Source organism: Miniopterus natalensis, chromosome 1 (assembly GCF_054644295.1).
Source record: "Miniopterus natalensis isolate mMinNat1 chromosome 1, mMinNat1.hap1, whole genome shotgun sequence".
Lineage (NCBI taxonomy): Eukaryota > Metazoa > Chordata > Mammalia > Chiroptera > Miniopteridae > Miniopterus > Miniopterus natalensis.
This window is the reverse complement of record NC_142081.1, coordinates 1,182,385-1,201,091: the sequence shown is the minus strand read 5'-3', so window position 1 is coordinate 1,201,091 and position 18,707 is coordinate 1,182,385. Positions and strand designations below refer to the sequence as shown.

The 18,707-nt window shown below is 64.6% G+C and overlaps 1 protein-coding gene across 4 annotated transcripts in view; it reads left to right on the top strand.

Moving 5' to 3' along the window:
- MTA1 (metastasis associated 1) overlaps positions 1–18,462 on the top strand; it is a 36,287-nt gene extending 17,825 nt beyond the window's left edge. For 2 of the 4 annotated variants that reach the window (XM_087817837.1, XM_087817846.1), the window contains exons 3-21: positions 2,638–2,731; positions 6,233–6,283; positions 6,391–6,517; positions 6,591–6,654; positions 8,691–8,808; positions 10,272–10,374; positions 10,596–10,695; positions 11,416–11,604; positions 11,950–12,024; positions 12,323–12,381; positions 12,724–12,839; positions 13,109–13,260; positions 13,352–13,541; positions 13,662–13,751; positions 14,723–14,875; positions 15,019–15,054; positions 17,383–17,414; positions 17,600–17,751; positions 17,833–18,462. In XM_087817837.1, coding sequence (XP_087673963.1) covers positions 2,638–2,731; positions 6,233–6,283; positions 6,391–6,517; positions 6,591–6,654; positions 8,691–8,808; positions 10,272–10,374; positions 10,596–10,695; positions 11,416–11,604; positions 11,950–12,024; positions 12,323–12,381; positions 12,724–12,839; positions 13,109–13,260; positions 13,352–13,541; positions 13,662–13,751; positions 14,723–14,875; positions 15,019–15,054; positions 17,383–17,414; positions 17,600–17,751; positions 17,833–17,983 — 2,052 coding nt within the window. In that variant the 3' untranslated portion in view covers positions 17,984–18,462. Of the gene's footprint in view, positions 1–2,637; positions 2,732–6,232; positions 6,284–6,390; positions 6,518–6,590; positions 6,655–8,690; positions 8,809–10,271; positions 10,375–10,595; positions 10,696–11,415; positions 11,605–11,949; positions 12,025–12,322; positions 12,382–12,723; positions 12,840–13,108; positions 13,261–13,351; positions 13,542–13,661; positions 13,752–14,722; positions 14,876–15,018; positions 15,055–17,382; positions 17,415–17,599; positions 17,752–17,832 lie in introns of those variants that run through there. The other 2 variants (XM_087817842.1, XM_087817850.1) reach the window with 2 other exon arrangements.
- Positions 18,463–18,707: the final 245 nt, after the last annotated feature.

Sequence of the window (18,707 nt, the reverse complement as noted above, 5' to 3'; positions counted from 1 at the left end):
GGAGGAACAGGTGGAGGTGCCCAGAGGCCCAGGGTGAGAGCGGCTCGGAAGGTTAGAGTGAAGCTTCGTGTTAGGAGCAGAAATAAAAAGCGGAGAGAAAGACTCGGCGCTTCCCAGAAACTGGGACAAAGACACAGAGACCAGGAGAGACAGTGGAGGTCCTGGGGGCCCAGCACCAGGTGCAGGAATTGTGGAGAAGGGGACAAGCTGACAGGGCCTGAGACGCACCTCCCGGTGCTCGTCCCCCCGAAAACCACGTCCCGAAAGACGCAGGCGCCCGGGCAGGGACAGCCAGGGGCTCCCCCGGGTCCCCATTGTGTCAGCGCATCTGAAACGGGTCTGAGGACCTGGATGGACCGCATGGCATGTGGAGCCTGGCTAGGGTCCCGCCGCTGAGCGAGGGCACCAGGTGAAAACGGGTCCCTGGCGCGGAGGGTGCATCGGTGCCTAGGGCCCAGGAGCAGGGGCATCGGCTCTCTGCCCTCTTCTGTACGTTGAAAACGATCCTGAAACAAGGTTTCTTGAAGAAAACTGGTGGCCTGTCCAGTTGCCCTGGGGCCTCCTTTCGGGAGCTTGTCCTGGGGCCCTGGGGGCTCCTGCTCAGCTGCTTGTCCGGCCTCCTGGCTCTGCCGGGCAGCCTGCCCCGGTGCCCCCTCCCCAGGACGCGGGCGTTTGTGAACTTTCAAAGGAACCTTCGAGTTTTCTCAGAACTTTGGTTGGACGTCTGTTGCGTTTACATTGTTGCCGTGGAAATTTAAATCTTTACGATACTAGAGAAAATTGCTGTTTGGAAAGGAAAGGAAAGGAAGGGGGGGGCTGAGGCAGGAGAACAGCGAGGTCAGGCGGGGACGCGGGACAGACCCTGGGGGACGGGGAGGGGGCCGGGCCCGGCTGGCGCTGCTCTGTGCGGCTCAGAGGCCCCGCGGCGGGGCCCGCCAGTGACGCCGCCAGGAGAGGCCCAGAGAGGAGCTGGGCGGCGGGCGGGAGGCCTCCCAGGAGCCTGTGTGTCTCGGGACCCTGCCACCGGCAGGAGCCGCCAGGAAAGACGTCCTGGGATCAGAAGCCGCACTGTAGGAAACCTGTTCGGTTTAGAAGGTGGGGTCCACCTTCTCAGAAAGGGGCACGAGGCAGAGAGATGGGCAGCCGACCTCAAGGGGGCTCGGGGACCCCACTCAGCCCACTCCCCAGCCTCGCGTGCGGCCGTGGCGAGGCCCTCGGGACCCTGGCCCTGGAGCTCTGCGGCCCCTGCCTGGCTCCCCGGGCGCTCGGGCAGCGGTCAGAGGCCCTGCAGCTGACCCAGCTCTGCCAGGAGTCCTTTGGGACCCGAGCTCAGGGAGGGGCCCAAGCAGATCGAGGAGACAGATTGGAGGCGTGAAGGTCAAGGCTGCAGGGTCCGGGGCAGAGCACCGAAAGGGGACTGTTTGGAGGGCGGGTTCTAGAGTCTGGGCCTCCTGGGTCCCACCCAGGCTGGGCACAGGCTGGACTGTCGGACCAGAGGGCAGGCGGGAACCTCTGGTGCTCGGGCAGGGACACAGCTGGGGACGGGGCACGATGGGCCCCATGGAGCCAAGAGGGTGCATCACCCCGCACCCCACGGATGTTACCGTGTGAGGGCCACACTCCGCCTCCGCCCCGGCGCCAGTGCCCGGAAATGGCTGAAGCTGCCCAGAGGGCTGATCGTGACCCGGATTAAACACTGCGGCGGCCACAGCGGACATCTTCCTAGGTGCTGTCGCGGCGAGCGCTGGAGTGTCCCTCGCCATTCGAGCACCGTGTTCTCCAGGCAAGACTTCTGACCAGGGCTCGCGGCCTTTGGTGGCTGCAGGTGCTCACGAGTCTGACCACCGGACCACGCGTGTCTCATAAAGCAGCCGGGTTCACGCTCGCGGTCGACGCTCACGGACGTGAGACGCTCCTGACTTACTGACGGACTCCTGGCCTAATGGATTAAGGAACTAAAAGTTGAACACTTTCCTGGAAGATAATTTTGTTCAACGTTATAAATGCTAGTACGGGAAATTCTGTAAAGGTTAGGATTGTGATAGGTTTCTTGCATTATTATAAAAAATGTCATAAGCTCCCTTTGGAAAAAGCTATGTTCTCCCTGCGAGGTCATTTACCCAGCGGCCTGCCCGGGCCCTTTGGCCTCCCGTGTTTATTGAACTCTGAGCGTGGAGCAGCAGCTCTGCCCTAGTGCTGGGACAGGGCTCTCCGGGCCCCCGGGCGCCTCTCAGATCCCCGGCACTGGGTTTGGTGCTGCGAGTGACCCAGCCAGTGGCCACCTTTCCTGCATTGGCTGCCTCTGGGAGCTGCCAAGGCCGGGAGGGGTGGGGGTTCCCCAGGCTGAAGGCAGAGCAGGTTTGGCTGAACTCTGGTCACGTTGACCTTCCTGGTGGCCAGGTGTCAGCCAGGTTCTGGGCCCAAGCAAGGCCTGAGGGAGGGGCTCGGGAGCCAAGGTGCCCCTGGACGGCAAGGAGGCAGAGGCGGGTGGTGGGGGGGGGCTGGGGTGTAGGTGGAGGGGAGGAGCGGGGCAGACCTGGGGGCTTCGGTCCATGAGCGTCCCAGTCCTGGGTACTGCTGGCCCCGGGGGCGGGGGCGCCCTGGCTGGCCCTCGGTGACGCGCTCTTGCTGTTGCAGACGGCCAATGGGAACGTGGAGGCCAAGGTGGTGTGCTTCTACCGGAGGCGGGACATCTCCAGCACCCTCATCGCCCTGGCCGACAAGCATGCCAGTGAGTGTGCCCTTCCCAGGCTCGCCCACCCCACTGCCCCTCCCCTCCCCGGGTGCTGGGCAGGGGTTACCCCGGAGTCCCTGCAGCGCTGTGACGTCCTTGTGCGTGTCCTTCCCCTGCCCTTCTCTAAAAAGTGGGTCTTGGTAGCCCTGCCCCCGTGTGTCTCGGTGGTTAGAGCGTCGGCCTGTGCACTGGAGGGTCGCAGGCTTGATTCCTGGTTAAGGGCATGTACCTGGGTTGCAGGTTCCATCCCCGGCCCCAGCTGGGGTGCCTGCGGGAGACAGCCAGTCGGTGCGTCTCTCTCACATCGACGTTTCTCTCTCTCCCCCCTTTCCTGCTCACTTCCAGTCTCTCTAAAAAAAAATCAATGGGAAAAATATCCTCAAGTGAGGCTTAAAAAAGAAGGTGGGCCCCTGTAAGGGGCTGGGGAGTGTCACTGCCTGAAGTTCTGTTCCTTATATGATTGATTTTGAGACTTCAAACCCAGTTGGGCTGTTTCCTGGGTACAGCAGGGAGGGTGGGGCCCTGGGCTCAGGCAGGGTGGGGGCCCAGGGCGCTGCTGGTCCTGCCTTTGTGTTTACATTCACACCCAAGTCTGGGGGGACCTGACTCTGACGGACTGTCCCACACTCAGTGCCCGGCCGGCCTGTCCTCTCAGGCAGGCGACCACGGACAGGTGGGCCGGGCCACACCCTTTCCTTCAGGGCAGGGCTGCCCTGTGCCCTCCTTGTGTCTGGGGCCAGAGGAGCAGCAGCCGCCTGCGGTGTCTCAGACGTGCTTCCGGGCGGGTTCCCGTGGCCTGTCCTGCTGAGCCTGGGGCTGGGAGGTCCGGCCCGTGCGGGCGACGTCTCCCAGTGGGCCTGGAATGTGACTGTCCCTGGTCCCCCAGACACCTGGTGGTGCTGCCACCCTGGCCAACCAGCCTGAGCTCTTGTGAGTTCGTCAGGTAGCGTCTCTTGACTCATGTCACCAGGGTGTGCACAGTTACAGCCGAGACCCTGTTCCCAGCTGCCTGGGTGGGAAGGAGCCCTGAGCAGCGCCCGGGGTCAGCACGGGCCCCTGTGCCAAGCCCAGGTGGACGAGCTCAGTGGAGCCCCAGCAGGTGCAAGGGAACCGCGGGTTCTTCTCTGGCCTCATCTGGAGTGGCCGTGGGCCTGGGCCTCGGTCCTGTTCTCTCTGGCCGTCTTGTGCGCTTTGCAGCGTCCCTGTGGTGCAGGCAGCTCTGCGTCCGCTGGTGGATGACAAAGCTGAGCTGGAGGGGGAACCTCCAACCCTAAAGCCTGTGCCCACCCTCTATGGCCTCCAGGTGCCAAGGCAAAGAGCCCAGCTGAGGGTCTCAAGGGTCCACAAGCTGTGTGGTCCAGAGGAGTGGTTGGCCCTGCAGGTGTCAGCTAAGCTGGTTCCTGCTCCTGGCCATGAGGATGCTGTGGGGGCCTCAATGAGTGGGCTGCCAGGCTGTGGACCTGTGGTCTGAGTGGCCCTGGTGGGGTGGGGGGCAGGCGTCACTGTTGACCTGGGGGCATTGATGGCCGAGAATCTTCACACTTGTGTACACTGCCCAGCCCAGAGCAACCACAGTCCTCACCCCCTTGGCACATGGTGACATGCAGGGACCCGGTGGAACACATGGGCTCCAACAGGGAGCTTGGTGGGTGTTCTGCACTCGGCGCTGTGGGAGGGGCAGGTTTTCCAGAAGGCCCACGTTGGAGCTGGTGGGTTGGGCAGAGAGCAGCAGCCCAGCCCAGGCCTGGCCCTGAGGTGCATGCAGAGCCCCTGGGACCAGAGTCCCCAGAGAGCTGCCCCCGGAGGCCTGCCTGCAGGCAGCCCCTGTGCACGGGAAGTTCCATGCTGTGGACTGAAAGCAGCTGCAGGGAACACGTGTCACGCGATGGGGCCCACGAGGCCACCAGCTCTCCTGCCTCAGTGCGGGGCCGTCTCCGGTGTGCCCCCTGTGAGCATGCTGCGCCCGGGGCCCAGCCCAGCCTCGGGACGTGTGTGAAGACACTGGGCCCTTCTGGCAGGAGGGGCGGCGACCCAGGGGAGCCCTTTGCACAGTCAGAGCAGCTGCTAAGGTTCCTCTAGATCTGAAGGCCTGAAAGACAGGATCCCCTGGGTGCCTCACCCCTCCAGGGTGTCCAGTCCCCACTGTAGGATGGGTGCTCCTGGGCCACCCCACAGCACAAAGCCCTTCATGGAGTCTCCTAGGCCACTGCTCAGCCCCCTCATGGGGACCCAAACAGCCTTCTCAGGCCACAGCAGATGTAGCCACGTTTTCTGCCACACACACACACACACACACACACACACACACACACACACACAACATGCACAAACATACATGCCCACACACACGCTCTCTCACACACATACATATAAGTACATGCACACCTGCACCCACGTCCACACCCCACACCCCCTCACACACCAACACCCCCCTCGGAGCCCCCCTCCTGAGTGAGACCTTCCCTGGAGGGAACCTCGGGCCCAGGTGGCAGGCCCTCCCCGGAACCCCCCAGAATCCGTGGGGTGAGTGAGCTGGGGTGTGGGGAGCAGAGCCTTCCTGGGACTTGGGAGTGAGTCCTCCAGTCCTGAGCCCAGGGCCAGGGCCCACTTGTCCCTAGGGAAGGGGTCTCTATGCCGCAGGCCACCTGCCCTGGGTTAACCACCTGAGTTCTGGGGGCTGAGGGTTAGGGCCCAAGGTAGGGCTTGGCGTGCTGGGGAGGGGGCTGCAGGGAACATCTCCCCATCTCCTGGGGGCTGGAGGCCACCTGAGGCCGTAACTGTGGCCCTGGGAGACCTGTTCCTTGGGCCCCTCCTCACTGCTGCTGACAGCCCTGGCGGGGCGGGCGTCTCGGAGCCCCCGTGGGGCCGTGCGGGTTGTGTCTGCCCGTGGGGACCATCCCTGGTGCCCAGGATGCCTGCTTCTCTCCCCAGTTCCCTGCCAAACTGCCTGGCCCAGCGGTGCCATCACAGGCCTGGTGTTCGGGTGCTGGTGACATCCCCAGGCCGGGAGTGCTCGTGGGGTCCCCAGGAACGGGCAGGGAGGGGAGGAGGCCAGCAGTGTGGGCACTGCCCGGAGCAGGCCAAGGGCACCAGGACTCCCTGCAGCCACCACAGGGGGGCAGCAGAGGGCCGTGGGCTGGCGGCCGGGTGGGTACCGTCTCTGGGCAGGTCTCACCCGCCAGCCCTGGGGGAGGGGCCGCAGCTGGAAGTGCCACGCTGTGCCCCACCTTCGGGTGCCTGGGACAGAAGGCAGGGATTTAGCTGTGTGGCTGGTGGCTCCCAGGACGCTGACGGGGTGGCAGCCCTGGGGTGGCTGAGCTCCACGTGTCCCTGCCCTGGTGTTGCCCCACGGGCCCCCTGTACTGCCCCAGACCTCCACTCAGGGGCACCCCACCCCAGGCCGAGTGTGCTGGGGTGTCCACAGCAGAGGCCTCCCTGTCCCCCGTGGCTGCCACCCGTGGGCAGCACTAACCCGCTGTCCAACCTTCTGCCCTCCAGCCCTGTCTGTCTGCTACAAAACTGGGTCCGGGGCCGACAACGGCGAGGAAGGTAAGGGTGCCCTCTGCGGGGGCTGGGGGCTCTGCCGCCCCGTGGGACCTCCCCACCCCTACCCGGTTGGCAGGGGCCTTGGGACCGCTGATGGCCCTGCCCCGCAGGGGAGATCGAGGAGGAGATGGAGAACCCCGAGATGGTTGGCCTGCCCGAGAAGCTCAAGCACCAGCTGCGGCACCGGGAGCTGTTCCTCTCGCGGCAGCTGGAGTCCCTGCCCGCCACCCACATCAGGTAGCTGGGGGCCATGGGGGGCAGGGCAGCCCAGGCGGCCTCTCCCCTGACCCCCCCCCCGTGTCTCCCACAGAGGGAAATGCAGTGTCACTCTGCTCAACGAGACCGAGTCGCTCAAGTCCTACCTGGAGCGGGAGGTGAGGGGCGGCTGCCGGGCGGGAGGCGAGGGGCGGCTGCGGGGACAGGTGTCCTGCTGGTGGGGGGCCTCCACCCCTAGGGCCCAGGACTGGCAGGGCTGGGCCCATTTCTGCCCCTGGACTGCTGGTCTCCAGAATAACGACAAACCCGTGCTGGCCACGCAGCCGCCGCCAGCCCTCACCGCGTCCACCCAGAGCAGTGTTGACGGGGTGAGAAGATTTTCCAGGTTTATAAAATCAAAACCATCAGCACAGCCACGGGCTTGAGGCCCGAGGGCCTGACTTTGTCCCTCAGACAAGCACCGGGGACGTGTGCACCGTAGGCCGCCCCCCACCCTTGAGGTGTGACACCAGCAGTGTCTCCAGACAGCCGCGTCCCTGGGGGGCAGTTCACCCTGGTGAGAGACGGCCAGTGGGCAGCCTGTGTTCCAAGAGGCCGGATGGGGTCAGGGTGGCCGGGGCATGACAGCAACTTAGAGGACAGGTCACCATGTAGGGCACCACTGCCCTGGGCCACGTCCACCCCGCCACAGAGCCGGGCTGTCTTGGGCTCAGTGGGACGTGGTGGGTGACGACCAGGCCACAGATGATGACCGATGATGACAAGACAGCAGTCCAGGGAGGGCAGCCACCACTGAGGCCGCCCCCAGGAGGCCGCCAGCAGGGGGCAGTGTCTGAGCTGAGTCCTGAAGAGCAGGCTGGGCAGGCAGCCGGCAGCCCACCTGGCAGGATGGGGGCAGGTGGGTGGCCCCATGCGGGAAGCTCTGTGCACCAGCATCACCTGGAAGCCGCCGGGCACAGGGGCAGTGCCCCCCCGACCCAGGATGAGCCCACTGGGAGTAGGGGGCACTGTCTGTGGTTTAGAGAGACCCCTTAGTGACAGCCATACACGGAATGACAGAGAGACATTTGTGAGCAAAGAGGCTGCTGTGAAACCATTCGACTCTGGTGAGCACACGTGCCACGGTCGGGGTGGGCATGGAAGTGGCCCTGGCCTGGTGTCTCCGGGTCCTGTGCGTGTTTCCGGGTGGGGGCATCTAGGTGTTCGGGAGGCGTTCATCTTACACAGTGAGAAGACAGGTGCCCCGAGACCCTGGTGCAGGGCAGCCTTCCCTGCCAAGGTTGGGCCACCCTGGGCGAGGGTTAGTGCGGTGCTGTCCCCGCTCAGGCCACGGGCGGGCAGGCCTCACGGGCATTCGCAGTGAGCAGGACTCCAGCCAGGAGGGAGGCTCGGCATGGATGCTCAGGGCCGCTTGCGGGGGTGGGGGGCACACCATGGGGCCGATTAATTCAGGGAAACCGCAGGTGGGAGGGGGGCTGGAAAAGCTGCCGGAGAGGGAGGAGTCATGAGAGGAGCTGAGGCTGCAGTCGGTGGCCGGAGGGTGAGCAGGCGGCCGGCAGGGACCCCCGTCCCGGGCCTGGGTCACTGGCTTGTTGCTCAGAACAGTCCAGCCACTCGGGCTCTTCCAGGAAACACGGGGAACCTGCACAACAGTGCTGGACCGATGAGGTGGGGGCTGCGTACTCGCTGCAGCCAGACCGCAGGGCGGGAGGGGCGCGCCGAGCGTGGCTGTCACACAGCTGGCTGCAGGAGATGCTGGGGTGCGGCTGGAGTGACTGGGCAGGGCCGGGCCGGCTGCTGCACCCTCAGCTGTGGGCGCCAAGTCCAGAACATTCTGTGACTCCACTTGTGTACGTCTCCCCTGACAACTTGCTGGACGTGCCCAGAACCTGTCAGGGTCATTCCCATGTGTCTTGGGACTTGGGTTCGCCATTAAACACTTTTATAAACTAGCTTTCAGACTCGCTGCTGATAGATATGCTGCCGACGGGGGTGTTGGTCGCCCAGAGCCTGGGCCGGCTCCGTAGGCCTGGCGTCAGTCTGTTCCCTGCAGGGTCTGAGCACGTGGCCATCCAGTGCCGCGGTCACGCTGGTGTCCTCCCTGATCTCCGCCTGCTGTCGCCTCTAGTCAGTGGAGCCCGCGGCTGGGCGAGGCCCCCGGTGCAGCGCTGACCTGTCCCGTGCTGTCTTCCAGGACTTTTTCTTCTACTCTCTCGTCTACGACCCGCAGCAGAAGACCCTGCTGGCCGACAAAGGGGAGATCCGTGTGGGCAACCGGTACCAGGCGGACATCACGGACCTGCTGAAGGAAGGTAGGGCCGCGAGCGGGGGCTCTGGAGGGGTGTCCAGCAGCCAGCCCAGGGCCGAGCAGGACAGGCCATCCGGCTGCTCCTGGTTTTTTTTTTTTTTAAATATGTTTTTATTGATTTCAGAGGGGGGCGGGAGAGAGATGGAAACATCAAATGATGAGAGAGCCATTGATCGGCTGCCTCCTGCACGCCCCCCGCTGGGGATCGAGCCCACAACCCGGGCCTGTGCCCAGACCGGGAATCGAACCCTGACCTCCTGGTTCATGGGGCGACGCTCAACCGCTGAGCCACGCTGGCCGGGCTGGAGCTTCTGCTTCCTTGGCACTGTTTTCCTCTGTTTTCAAAAGCCCCTTTTGTCTTTAAAAAATATGTTTGAACAGATCTGTCCGTTTTGCTAAAACAGGCTGCACCCTGTGAGGGCCACCTCCAGCTTGGAGACTGCCCCCTTGTTTCCCTGTTTCTACAGACTTTTGCCCCCTTCCCTCCTGTCAACCCCACCTGGCTGTATCGTTTCTGTTAAAGGAGTATTTTGTTGTCAGGGATGAAGTAGGATTTCGGCTAAACCTGGGGTGGCAGCTGCGGTGACCTTCCTCGTATCTGAGCTGCCCCTCCGGGGTCCTGCACCCTCCCGTGGGCTGTGTGCTCATCTCTGCCGGGTGCCAGGCCTGAGGCACTCGCCGCCCTCGGCTCCGGCCAGGTCCTGCCTGGGAGGTTCTCAGGATGAGCCTGCCCTGCGTGACCTCGGGGTCTCCGTCTGCCCTCGGCTGACCCCTCACGATAGAGTTTCCGAGCAAACGTGCCCTTTGCATCCACACTGGCAGCTGGACAGGGCTGCCCCGAGCTCTTCCCCTGCTCTCCGCCGTCAGGTTTTCCTCTGAGTGACCTTTGCAAATGCCGAGCCCTGCTGGGCAGCCTGCTTATCTCCTCTCAGGCATGACGTCTCACTTCTGTCTGGTCCTGCCTCCAGCACATTTACACGTGCCTCACACGCACGCACGCACGTTCCGCAGACAGCTGCTCAGGTACACGTGTGCACACGCACATACAATGCCAGGCATGCCCGCACCTACACACGCACACACTTAAACAGTCACATATACACATGCTCACATGTTCGCGTTCATGCCTACACACACACTTATGCACGCATGCGTGCTTACACGTGCAAACATGCACATGCTAACACGTGTACACCCCCTTCCTGGTGGGTGGTGGTTGTCTGTGTCTCGGGGGTCCTGCCGTGAGGTCAGGTGTCGGAGCCGCTCAGCCAGGCTGACGGGAGGCGGTGTGGTGGCATCGCCGCCCCCTCTGCGTCCACGCGTGTGCGTCTGCATCCCGTGTGAGGCCGGGCTGTGCCACCTGCTGTCGTTTAAGCCCATGCCCCCCACGGCAGCGCCAGCAGCCGTGCTCCACGGGACCGCGGGAGCGGGCAGGTGCTAGTTGGTCTCACGCCGCTGCTCCCGTAGGGGAGGGGGACGGCCGGGACCAGTCCAAGCTGGAGACCAAGGTGTGGGAGGCACACAACCCGCTCGTGGACAAGCAGATCGACCAGTTCCTGGTGGTGGCCCGGTGAGCACTGCTGCCCAGCCGTGGGGAGTGGGGGACGGGCACTCGGGTCGTCCTGCAGGGGACCCCCAGCGTGCGCGGGGGTTCCTAAGTGGATGCCAGGCAGTTCCTGCCCCTGGTGCCCGGGCCACTCGGATCAGCCTGGGCTGCATCACCTGTGCCCAAGGTTGGTCCTGGCCACCCTTCTTCCGGCCCCAGTGGTCAGCATCTCTCTTCCTCCCCAGTTCTGTGGGCACCTTTGCGCGGGCCCTGGACTGCAGCAGCTCCGTCCGACAGCCCAGCCTGCACATGAGTGCCGCGGCTGCCTCGCGGGACATTACCCTGGTAAGTGGGCTGTGGCAGGACAGCTGAGGCCCGGGGCACCCACTGCCCAGGGCGTCTAGCAGATCCAGCACCCACTGCCCAGGGCGTCTAGCAGATCCAGCACCCACTGCCCAGGGCGTCTAGCAGATCCAGCACCCACTGCCCAGGGCGTCTAGCAGATCCAGCACCCACTGCCCAGGGCATCTGGCAGATCCAGCACCCACTGCCCAGGGTGTCTAGCAGATCCAGCACCCACTGCCCAGGGTGTCTGGCAGGTGCAGCACCCATCATGGGGACCACTGCATGAGGCCCCTGAGCCCTCACCGCCTGCCCCTTCCTTCCAGCAGACAAGACGGCTCACTGCCCCTCTCGTGGCTGTAGCACCTGCCCTGCCCAGGGCACTTTCTCCCTGGGGTTGTTGCAGCAGCTGGGGGAGAGGGTGTGGCAGCGAGAAACAGGTCCATTGCCCACTATCTGTGGCTCCCCACGCTGGGCGTGATCCCCAGGCACAAGCCTGGCCAAGCCCGTCCCCACCTTCCCTCCGGGGTCACCGGAGCAAGCCTGCCTCTGTCAGCAGCTCTGAGTCATCCTCACTCCTTGCGCCCCCGAGCTGCCACCCCAGGACTCTCTTGTCCCCTGCTAAGTGGGGGTGGGGCTCCGTGTCCCTGTGCAGCCCAGATGTGGCTGTGGGTGGGCCCAGCGGGTGCAGGGTGGCCCGTGACCCTGTGTCTCTCTCTGCAGTTCCACGCCATGGACACGCTGCACAAGAGTCTATACGACGTGGCCAAGGCCATCTCGGCCCTGGTGCCGCAGGGCGGGCCTGTGCTGTGCCGGGACGAGATGGAGGAGTGGTCGGCCTCAGAGGCCAGCCTCTTCGAGGAGGCCCTGGAGAAATACGGGAAAGATTTCACAGACATCCAGCAGGACTTCGTGAGTACGGGGGAGGCTCAGGACCACTCGACCCCGAGGCCACACATCTGTCCCTCTTTAGTCAGCGGCTCGTCATGTGTCACCAGCTTGAGGGTCAGCACTGGGTGGCACGGGGTCAGTGCTTGGAAATCATGGTGAAGACACAGCACACTTATCAGCAGGACATTGGCCTGACGCTGTGTGTCGCCTGAGCCAGGCACTGGCCGGAGGGGGGGGGTCTTAGGCTGGAGCCTCATGACCCAGAGAAGTGTGTTTAGAAACGTGGGGGTTACCCAAGAGGAAGCCCCTCAGGGCAGTGTCCTGGCGGGCATCACGTGCCCTCCTGAAGTGCCTTTCTCTCCCCAGCTGCCCTGGAAGTCGCTCACCAGCATCATCGAGTATTACTACATGTGGAAGACCACGGACAGATACGTGCAGCAGGTGGGCCGGGCACAGGGAACCACCAAAGATAGACGCAGCAGATGGGCCAGGTGCAGGGGGGGACCACTGACACATACGTGCAGCAGGTGGGCCGAGGGGGAACCACCACAGACATGTGCAGCAGGCGGGCTCCCGGGCTAAGAATCCCAGGGCTCCTAGGTCCTGGGTGGCACACCCTGGGTGGGCTTTAGGGTGACCTCTCACAAGGCAGACAGTTGGGGGAACACCAGAGCTCCCCTCCCTGTGGAGCAGCCCCTCCCTGGCTGCCTGCTGGCCTAACCTTCTGTTTCGTTTTTAGAAACGATTGAAAGCAGCTGAAGCCGAGAGCAAGTTAAAGCAAGTCTATATTCCTAACTAGTAAGTGCTCCTTCCACGTCCCTGCCGACCCCGCCGTCCCCGGGCGGCGTGGGCACAGGTGGGGCTGCTGTCGGATGGGCCGAGGCGCCCTGGTGGGGGTGGCTGTGGCTCTGGCTCTGCCTTGGCCTCCCAGGTCGCACTGGTGCCCAGGCCCGTTCAGCTTTGAGCTGAGCTGAGCGCAGGTGTAGACGGGCTTGAACCTCCCTGGGAGCCTCTCCCAGGGGAGAAAGCTCACCCCTCGGGTGAGAGGAAGGCCAGCACCCTAGGAGCCAGCTTTCCTAGGAGCTGTGCATCCACAGCTTGGCGCTCCTGTGATCTCCTCCCTCTTTCCCTCACCCTAAGTAACAAGCCAAATCCGAACCAGATCAGCGTCAACAACGTCAAGGCGGGTGTGGTGAATGGCGCAGGGGCGCCAGGCCAGAGCCCTGGGGCCGGCCGGGCCTGCGAGAGTTGTTACAGTAAGTGCCACCGCCCGGCATCCGGGGCTCGCCCCAGCCCGCGCGGTGGGCACCCGGCCCTGTCCCCGTGTCCCCTCTGGGAGCCCGGCCCGGGGAGCGGGGAAGCCTTGCATGCTCCCTGGGAAGCCTTCCTCCCGGGGGACTCGGCCGGGGCGCGGCGGGCGGCGGTGGCGGGCGGGCGGCGGTGGCGGGCGGGCGACTGTGTGATCCTCTCTGCCGTCACTGGTTCTGCTTAAGAATCCGTCTATTTCCAACTTTGTTGTCCGTAGCCACCCAGTCTTACCAGTGGTATTCTTGGGGTCCCCCTAACATGCAGTGTCGTCTCTGCGCATCTTGTTGGACATATTGGAAGAAATATGGTGGCTTGAAAATGCCAACCCGGTTAGATGGAGAGAGGCCAGGACCAAACCGCAGTAACATGGTAAGTGGGCGCCGCCCCGCCCCCGCGTGTGGCCCGGCGGCCCGGCCCGCGGTCATGGCGCTGTGTCGGGGCGGCGCGCCCCCTTCCGCAGAGCCCCCATGGCATCCCAGCCCGGAGCAGCGGGAGCCCCAAGTTCGCCATGAAGACGAGGCAGGCCTTCTACCTGCACACCACCAAGCTCACGCGGATCGCCCGGCGCCTGTGCCGAGAGATCCTGCGCCCGTGGCACGCCGCCAGGCACCCCTACCTGCCCATCAACAGCGCGGCCATCAAGGCTGAGTGTGAGTGTCCTCCCCACCCGGGGCTCCGTCCCGGTCCTGTCCTGCGGGAGGGAAGGTGGGGCCCAGGGAGTTCAGGCCCCGTACCCCTCCCGCGGGCACCCACACTGTGCGGCCCCACAGGCACCGCCCGGCTGCCCGAAGCCTCGCAGAGCCCGCTGGTGCTGAAGCAGGCCGTGCGGAAGCCCCTGGAGGCTGTGCTCCGGTATCTTGGTAAGCCTGCGCCACCCCCGTGGCGTGGTGGCCTCCGCACGGGAGTCACCTCCGTCCTGCCACCGTTGACCTTTGCCTCCCTGCAGCCCGTGACCCGTCCACCCCAAGGTCTCTGCCCAGGGCACCCCGAGCGGGCTTCTAAACCTGTCCCCCATGCCCAGCTCCCCTGGTGCCCTTGCAGTGTCGGGGGCCGCGGTTTGGGTTGGGTGCAGTCGCTGCTGTGATGCCTCTGAGCCAGGATGGCGTCCGGTGGCAGCCGCACGTGGAGGGGGCCTTTGCGGCCTGTGGACCGTGAGCACCTCAGCTGGCACCTTCCTCCAGCTTTGCCCACCACAGGTGGCCGGGCCAGGGGGCCTCAGGAGGGACAGGGCAGGGCTCACCGCTTGGCTGGGCTCAGGCGGGCTCATGAGTCAGTCCCTCCGGCGTGGAGGTGACTTTCCTCCCGTGAAGGACATTCCAGAGCGGTGAGCTAAGTGCCCACTCAGACAAGTGGCTTCGGCCGTGTTCACTATCTGGGGTCTTGTCCTGGGGCCGGCCTCGCCTGGTCCTGTGGGGGGAGGTGGCTCGTGGCTCCTGAGTCACCAGCGGCTGGGGGGCCCCAGCAGATGCGAGCCTGCGCCACACTGTGGGCCAGCGTCGGCAGGGCATGTCCCGGCCCGGTCCTCGGGGCTGTTAATTCATCACCTGGCCAGCGGCCAGCCCTCTGCCATCAGCTCCGGTGGCCTGGACATGAGGCCTCTAATGGGCCTGCTGGTTTATGTGCCTTCGTCTGGAGCCTGTAAGCTGCTGGCAGTCGCCCAGGGATCCAGCCAGCTGGCTGGGCCCGCAGTGCAGGACTGGCCTGGATGCTGGGTGTGGGTGGGTAGTGTTCTCCCCGGTGGGCATGGCAGAGGTCGTCCTGCATTGGGATGGGGCCTGGGCCACCTGGCTGTCCCTCACCCTTAAAGCGCTTCCCCATGTTGCTCCAACAGAGACCCACCCCCGCCCCCCCAAGCCCGACCCCGTGAAGAGCGTGTCTGGTGTGCTCAGCAGCCTGACCCCTGCCAAGGCGGCCCCCGTCATCAACAACGGCTCGCCCACCATCCTGGGCAAGAGGAGCTATGAACAGCACAACGGTGTGGATGGTGAGTCCCGAGGGGAGGCCGGCGGGGCCTCGGAGCCGGGCCGGCGCCTCCTGCAGCCCCGGGCACCTGGCCCCTCGCCCCTGCGCCCGCGCCCGCTGACTGTGTTCTCTCTCCCTCTCTCCCCCGCCGCCGGGCGCTGCCAGGCAACATGAAGAAGCGTCTCTTGATGCCCAGTAGGGGTAAGGCCTGGGGTGGCCGCTGTGTGGAGCTCTGTGTGCGCGTGCGTGGCGCGGCAGGCGGCTCAGGGCACGTCCGCGGGCAGTCCACGTGGGCCAGGCCGCATCCCGCTCCCCCTAGTTTGCTGTCACGTGGCAAAGGACCAAGTGCTTCCCGGGGGCTACAGTGGCCCCAAATGCCGTCTCCTGGCCCGGTGCCTCTGGCTCTCAGGCCATCCCCCTCCCTGGCCCGGCGCCTGGTCAGTGGACTGTCCTCACACGTGTGGCCCTGGTGCCCCAGCTGCCCGCCTGTACTGTCTGCCATCGCACTGTGATCGCCCGCATGCCCTCAGCCTCAGCTCTCGTGGTCGCCCACGCTGTGCCTGCAGCTCGCGTGCGCCCTGCCGGGGGGAGGGGGTCGATGGACGGAGCCGTGGGTGTGGTTGACGTGGCTGGGGAAGGTCTGCCAGGCCCAAGTGGGCACCCGGGCTGCAGCACCCTCTGGGGAAGGGGACCGAGCCTGCGGGATGGAGGCCTTGTCACCATCAAGCGAGGGGTTGGCAGTGGCCGCAGGAGTTGGGGCTCCCTGTGGTCCAGGTCCCACCCACTGGCTCAAGGCCCAGCTTTTGCCCCTTGCTTAGAGAAGGGGTGTGGAGGCCTGTGGGACTGCATCAGCCTGGGGCTGGGAGGGGCACCTGCTCTGGGGGCTCGGCCCCCCACAGTCGGGTCAGCCTGCAGCAGGTGGATGGGGAGCCATGCAGAAAGGAAGGATTCGGGGAACGTGCTCTGAGCTCCTGCCAGCCCGACAGTGGGTGGTTGGTGGCACCCCAGCACCATGGGCCAGCCAGCATGGATGTGCCAGGGTGCCCTCCCCAAGCTCAGGACTGGGAGGCTGCTGGTCCTCTGGGGGGCTGGCCAAGGCAGTCTGTGTACCAGGCTCAGCCGTCTCAGGGACGTGGGGAATGGCGGGGCGCAGGGATGGGGGCCGGGAGGTGGCAGCAGGTAGTAGCCATCCAACCAGCCTGTCCCCTGGGCACGCCTTCTCTCTGCCGCATCTGGGAGCCCCGGTAGGCCCGTCCTGTGGGCCACCAGCAGTTCTCATTCCTGGTTTTGCCATCTCACCTGCCCCGGCCCCCAGTGCCCCTGTAGTCTCCATGAGGGGGCTGCCCAGTGCCCCGTTCCTGCAGCAGGACTGGCACTGCCGCCTGCCCCCCGACAGGCACCAGGAGCCACCTGGGGGAGCCTGCAGGCAGGGAGTCAGGTGCCCGTCAGGAGGTGCCTTGAGCTTTGGGCTTGTTTTGTAGAAAGTAGTTAATGAGCAAGGTGGATAAAGTCCGTGTGCTCTTGTGGGTTTTTCCAAAATTGGGGTGCTTCCATGTCGACTTCCGTTGGGCATGTGGCCCTGAGCTCTGGGCAGGGCCTGCCACACCTGGCACCTTAACTCACTAACCCGTGCGCCTCACTCTGCACCCACTTCCCCGGCCTCCCATGGGGCGCGCGCTCCCTCTAATGCTCCGTGTGTGTTTTCTTCTCTCCGCAACCCATCGCTCTGATAGGCACTTACCTGGGTAAGTAGTGCCGTGGCCCCCACACCCACCCGGGCATCGCAGGTTAGAAGGCGGTTTGCTCACACGTGGACACACTTACACAAGGACACACGGACATGCACAAGCAGGCACATGGACACTCTGACATTTAAATGTGGACACGTGGACACGCAGGCACTCACATGGACATGCTCTCATACATGGACACTCAAATGTGGACACACGTGGGCACATTCACACGTGGACACGCTCACACATGGGCAGCGGGAGGTGGTGGTGACCCTGCCTTTCCGCTCAGGTTCTCACCCAACATGCGTTTGGGAGTCTGGGGCCTCGGGTGCCACTGGTGGTGTCCAGGGCCAAGAGGGTGTGACCTGGGAAGGCTCCTGTCCTGACTCCCAGCAGAGGCCCGGGGTCGGTGAGGGAGCTGCCTCCTGGGATCTGAGCAGTGCTGGTCGAGGAGTGGCCATCCGTGAGGGGCTCTCTGGTGCCACTATTGGCAGCTGTGTTGGGCGACGCCCGGTCACCATGTACACCGGGCGGCCTTTGCCTTGGCTGAGTCGGTGGCTGGAGGCCTGTGTGTGGGAGCAAGCTGTCGGGTCTGAGACGGGTGACCCTCAGAGCCGGCGAGCTGTGGGGCCGCTGGGCTGGGCCAGGCCTTGCCTGGGTGTGGGATGTAGCTGGTGGGTGGCTTGGCCCAGGAGGGGTTCCTGCCTCCCTGGAGCAGGCTGAGGGTCCTCGGCGGGGTGTGGATATGGGACGCACCAGGCAGTGTGCCTCACACCCTGTGCTCCCCTCTTGTCAGGCCTGGCGAACCACGGACAGACCAGGCACATGGTAAGAGGGAGGGCTGGGCCCGCCCCACATACACAGCTCCCTTGGACTTTCGGGAGGAGGTTCAGTGGGACCAGGGGGGGCAGGCAGGGGGGTGCCCTCAGCCCTCAGAGTACTCCCTACCCCTCGGAGTTTCGGGGCGCACATGAAGGCCCCAGGGAAGCACCCTCACACCTGCCCTCGCCCAGGGACCAAGCCGGAACCTCCTGCTCAACGGGAAGTCATACCCCACCAAAGTGCGCCTCATCCGGGGGGGCTCCCTGCCCCCCGTCAAGCGGCGTAGGATGAACTGGATCGACGCCCCCGATGACGTGTTTTACATGGCCACCGAGGAGACCAGGTGGGGCCTCGGCCGGTGGGGCGGGTGGACCGTGGGGTAGCCGTGTGTCCTTGTCACTCGGGGGTCCCTCTGCGCTCACAGGAAAATCCGTAAGCTGCTCTCGTCCTCGGAGACCAAGCGTGCTGCCCGCAGGCCCTACAAGCCCATCGCCCTGCGCCAGAGCCAGGCCCTGCCGCTGCGGCCGCCCCCGCCCGCGCCCGTCAACGACGAGCCCATCGTCATCGAGGACTAGCCTGCCACTGCCCCGGCCGCTGACCACAGACCTGCCCCGCCTGCCCGCCCGCCCGCCTGCCCGCCCGCCCGGTTTTGGTAGCGCCCTCCCACCCTCACCTGCAGAGAAACTGCTCCTCGGGCCACGCGTGGGGAAAGTGCGGTTAACTTATTCCGGGAAAGCCCAGGAGCTGTTTTTAGCTTTGTGTTACTTTTTTGGCCGGAGCGGAGCGAGGAGCTGGCCAGTGTCCGCACCGCATTGCGGGCTCGTGGGCTGGCCAGAAGTTTTGTCGTGTTCTGTTGAAGGTGCCATTTTAAATTTTATTTTTATTACTTTTTTTGTAGATGAACTTAAGCTCTGTAACTTACACCTGGAATGTTAGGATCGGCGCAGCCAGCGGCCGGCCGAGCCGCCTGGTGGGGTTGGCCCCTTGTCTTTTCAAGTAATTTTCATATTAAAAAAAAACAAAGAAAAAAAACTCATAAAAAAAAGAAAAACAATTAGACCTCCTTGTTTGTCTTTCATCTCTGTCTCTCTGCCTGTCCAAGCCGGAGCCCTCCCTGCCCCAGGCACCTTGGAGGAGCCGGCCAAGGATGGACTGCAGCCGAGCTTGGGCTTGCTGGCCCAGGTGGGTCCAGAGGGCACCCCAGCCCAAGTCTTGGGGGTCACCTGGTGTGCCAGGTGGGTGGCTCCGGGCCTGAGAGTCTCCCTGGGGTCGAAGACCCTCCCAGAGAAGCCCCAGTGA